Raw genomic sequence first — 4,269 nt, forward strand, 5'->3', positions numbered from 1 at the left:
GGTAAGTGCTGACATTAACATTGGGGGAGGGAAAAAAAATGTATCCTTTAATGTCACTTTAAGGATTTATATAGCACCATCAGTTTGCACAGCGTTTTACAATATAAGGAAGACATTATAGTAACAATACATTTGAAGTAGGGATGTTCAGATACCAATTACCGTACTCTGTACAAGTACAAGTAGAGATACTTTTCCAGCTCCAAGACTAGACTAGAGAAAAATTCAAAAGTTAGGAGGCAGCTGTCATTTGTAAGGACAAAACAAATGGCGGAGTCTAAAGCGCTACTACCCTTTGAGAACGGGGAGGCGGGGGGGAGGTAGTTGATGGAGGTTTTCTGTCACGTCAGATGCTCCGTTCGATGTAAATGACAAGAGGGAGACAGAGGTAACACATGAGGCATAAGTGATGGTGCCAAGAAAAAGAGAGTGTAGTAACTCACCATGAGGTACACATGGGTGTGCCGTCATCGACGTCTGGGTCTCTGTGGTGGGGGCTTGATCCTGTGGATTCCTCTGGGTTTGATCGAAGTGTGTGCTGGCTCCGTCGGTTTGCTGGTGGGCCGCTGATGAGGTGGTGATGGTGTCCGTTGGTGCCGGAGAGGTCCCGTCAGGTCCGAGGATGGAAGGGGGGCGCTGGTTGGTGTCCTTCTCTGTGAGGTGGTGATGTCGGCCGGTTTGAGCGCGCTGTTGCTGAGACGGGCGCAGTTGTCGCAAGTTCCGGTCTGGCCGGAAGGAGGTGTGCAGGGCGTCCCAGACGTGGGACGGATGTTCCCGTTGTTATGGCTACGTGGCAACGCGTTTCGAAGACGTAGTCTTCCTTGTCAAGCTAGGGTGAGGAGAAAAGAATTCTGGCGGCCGTTTTAAAAACGAACGGGCGTGGTTATGACGCCTTCAAGTGGGGGGTGTGTCCAGTGGTGTGACGGGACTGATGGGCGTGGGAGAGTACTATGTTCAAGTGTGAACTTGGTGGAGTTTACAATGAAGGCTTGTTTATAATGGAGTGCTGGCTGCTGTGCCAGGTGATGTTGTAGGGCTTCTAGGCCTACCTCATGCGGTATGGATGTGTAGAGGGAGCAAACGTCTAAAGAGACCCAGTGGTAGGTGGGTTCCCAGGTGTATTTGCTATGTATGTCGATCAGGTGTCCAGAGTCTCTTAGATAAGAGGGTAAGGTGGTAATGATGGGTTGCAAGAATTGGTCTATGTATCTGGAGAGGCCACTGGTAAGGCTGTCGATGCTGGATATGATGGGACGGCCAACATTTGTAAGGAGCCCACAGAGCTCCTGGGATTTGTACATCTCTGTTTTAATGTATGATTTTGTTTTTATAAATATATATAAAGGGCTGCACCGATACCAGTTTTGCGAGTACAAGTACTGGTACATTTTTGTGTATTGTCATGTGACAGTTTTTCTAAAACAATACAGGCTAATGATTTCAGGATAGTGGTGGAGCGCCAGAGCTAGGTCCCAGCAGCAACTAAATCGCAGTAAATCTGGTAGTTCTTGTGAAAATGCCAAGTATCGGCACTGGTATGGGAACTGGTATCTGAACATTCCTAATTTGAAGACAAGATGGTTAGGAGGGCCCTGCCCATGAAAGCTTACAATTTAAATGGGAGAGGCAAGTGATACAAAAAGTGGCAGCTGTGTGGAAATAAAAGAGTCAGAGGCGTAACTAGAACCTTTAGGGCCCCGGTGCAAGAAACCATGAAGGCCCCCACCGGCACAGGAAGGCTGCCGAGGTCCCCAGCAGGCGCGGGACCTCGGGCAGCTGCTTGTTTAAAATGTTAGTACAGTGTTCTGTCGAGAACGCTGACCCAGTATCCGCGCTTACGTACACCCTGCCTGGCGCCTGGAACTGCATGTCCGACCGACCAATACAGAGAAGCTCTCAGCATCGGTCGATCTTTCTCCCTCACTTTCTCTCCCCCCCAGTCTCTAGCACATCCCCGAGGCCTCTGTCTGCAGGTAAACACTTACATTTCCTCCAGGCAGCCGACCTGCAGCTCCTCTTCAGCCATATTCTCCGATAGCTTCTGCCCGGGGAAAGCAAGCTCCGCCCCCTGCACGCACGTCTGAGGAAGGTTCCAATAGCCGGCAGGGGGGGCCCGCGACATGCCAAAATGTATAGGTCTTATCATTTCATAATAAAAAGTTATAGCTTGGAGCCCGGCCGCCTGGGCCCCTTACAACTTCAGTGGCTGTACCACCCTGATGGAGGCCTTGCAGGATAGGAGTGGTACGATCTCGGGGGCCCCCTTCTTCCTCGCTGGGCCCCCCCAAGTGGCGGAACGCCAGGGCCCGGTCGCAATTGCGACTGCTGCGACCCTGGTAGTTCCTCCAGTGAAAAGAGTAATAGTTCAGCGGTTAGGTTGAGGCAGGATAGGCTTCTTTGAAGAGATAAGTTCACAGGGTTCGCCTAAAGGCAGACTGAGTAGGAAATTGCTGGACAGGTTGGGTTAGGGAGTTCCAGAAAATGGGAGAGACTCGAGAGAAGTCCTGGAGGTGAGGATGGATGGAGTTGACAAGGGAGCTAGAGAGCAGGAGGTCTTGGGAGGAACGGAGAGGGTGGTTAGGGTGATACATTAAGACGAGGTTGGAGATATACAGTAGCTGGGAGCAGAGTTGTGGATGGTTTTGTAAGTGCTTGTTAACATTTAGAATTGTATTCTTTGGGCGATTGGAAGCCAGTGAAGGGATTGCTAGAGGGGGGTTGTAGACACTGAGAGGTTGGTGAGGTGGATGAGTCCAGCAGCAGCATTCATGATAGACCAAAGGGGGCTTAGCCTGTGTAGACCTTAGTAGGCCAATAATAGCTGGCCATTTTTAACAGTACCCTGGTTCAGATACTACTATCCGGTATACTGTGTGGCAAAATCAAAAGAATTGATTTTATGGTATTTTAACAAATTACTAGATCGCTTCACAAAGAGAGGAAACATTTATTTACACATCAACTACAGAGATTAACCATTACACTAATTAGACATTAAACTAACTACACTTAAAGTGAAACTCTAGACAATACATTATTAAATGCATTTGTTTTAATGCAAGAAGCCAAAGTATCTGAATTTGACCTAGTATCAGCCTCTTAAAGTCTCTGTACAGCGGGGCTGGACTGTCAAGAACACAAGTAGCCAATGAGTTCATGTGCTGACAAGAAGCATGCTGAGTGATAAGGAGATGAACGTATCACTGTACTGCTTCTTCTTTTATTTTATTGTTTAGTGGGCTATAGACATGTGCGAATCGAAATTCGGACGAATTTTCGGAAATTCGGACATTCGGATGTATCCGAATTCCGAATTACAGACATAACGAATGCAAACGAATCCGAATTTCCGTTTCCGAAATTCGGTAGCGGTAGTTCGAACGTTCGTTTCGTTTTCGGTTCTTATTCGTTTCTTATTCGTTTCGTTCGTTGGAGCAAAGTGACATTAGAGAAGGAGATAAACATTTTTTCCACTCAAATGTCACTTTGCTGCAAATGAACGAACGAAACGAATAAGAAACGAATAAGAACCGCTACCGAATTTCGTCCGAATCCGAATTCCGAATCCGAATTGACTTTCACACCCGAAAAACAAAATAACACAAATCCGAATTTAAAACGAAACGAAACTAAACAAATTTTTTGGCAGTGCACATGTCTAGTGGGCTATAAATTTTTCCCTTGTTATTTTTGGATTGAGATCTGCTTTAATATTTACCTGATATGAAACGTACCAATGAAATTAAAGATGAGGACAAATGGAGATCCCCCCTTAAAAAAACAAAACAAATGAAAGAAAGAACTCCCAAACAACTAAGTCAAAGACCAATATGCAACATCTATTAGTAATTGCTCTTAATATTGTATGCCAAGTATACATTAATAAAACACAATCAATAAATTAGAATTTAACCTTTTGAGCCTTGAAGTGGAAAAAGAAAAGAATGGACCAGGCCATGTTTCCCAGCTGGGAACAAGCAACAAACAGTTCAAAGAAAAGAAGCTCACAGACCCTTTTTTAAAGAAATGTTCAATAGAACAAAAAAGCTTGGCTAGGCTTACAAGGCCAATGTCCCTGCGACTTACTGCAAATCTGAAATTCGTGCAGATAGTATGTCTCCTAACGTTCTAAAGCAAAAGTTTCCCAGCACACTCACCAGCCAACCAGCAAAAAAAATCACTGTCTAACTATAAAAGTTAAAAACAGAGGTTTTAGTTGCACATTTTTTGCAAAATACGTGGAAGCCGCACTGCCTCGTCAAGGATGGG

The 4,269-nt window shown here is 45.9% G+C and overlaps 1 protein-coding gene across 1 annotated transcript in view; it reads left to right on the plus strand.

The window, feature by feature from the left end:
* The first annotated feature begins 2,219 nt into the window (after positions 1 to 2,219).
* Positions 2,220 to 4,269, plus strand: part of LOC108784285 (sulfate transporter-like) — a 22,470-nt gene continuing 20,420 nt past the window's right edge. The window contains exon 1 of the mRNA XM_018553043.1: positions 2,220 to 2,244. Within this exon, the coding sequence (XP_018408545.1) occupies positions 2,220 to 2,244 (25 nt within the window). The remainder of the gene's footprint in view (positions 2,245 to 4,269) is intronic.

This window comes from Nanorana parkeri, unplaced genomic scaffold (assembly GCF_000935625.1).
Source record: "Nanorana parkeri isolate BGI_ZX_2015 unplaced genomic scaffold, ASM93562v1 scaffold107, whole genome shotgun sequence".
NCBI classification, from domain to species: Eukaryota; Metazoa; Chordata; class Amphibia; order Anura; family Dicroglossidae; genus Nanorana; species Nanorana parkeri.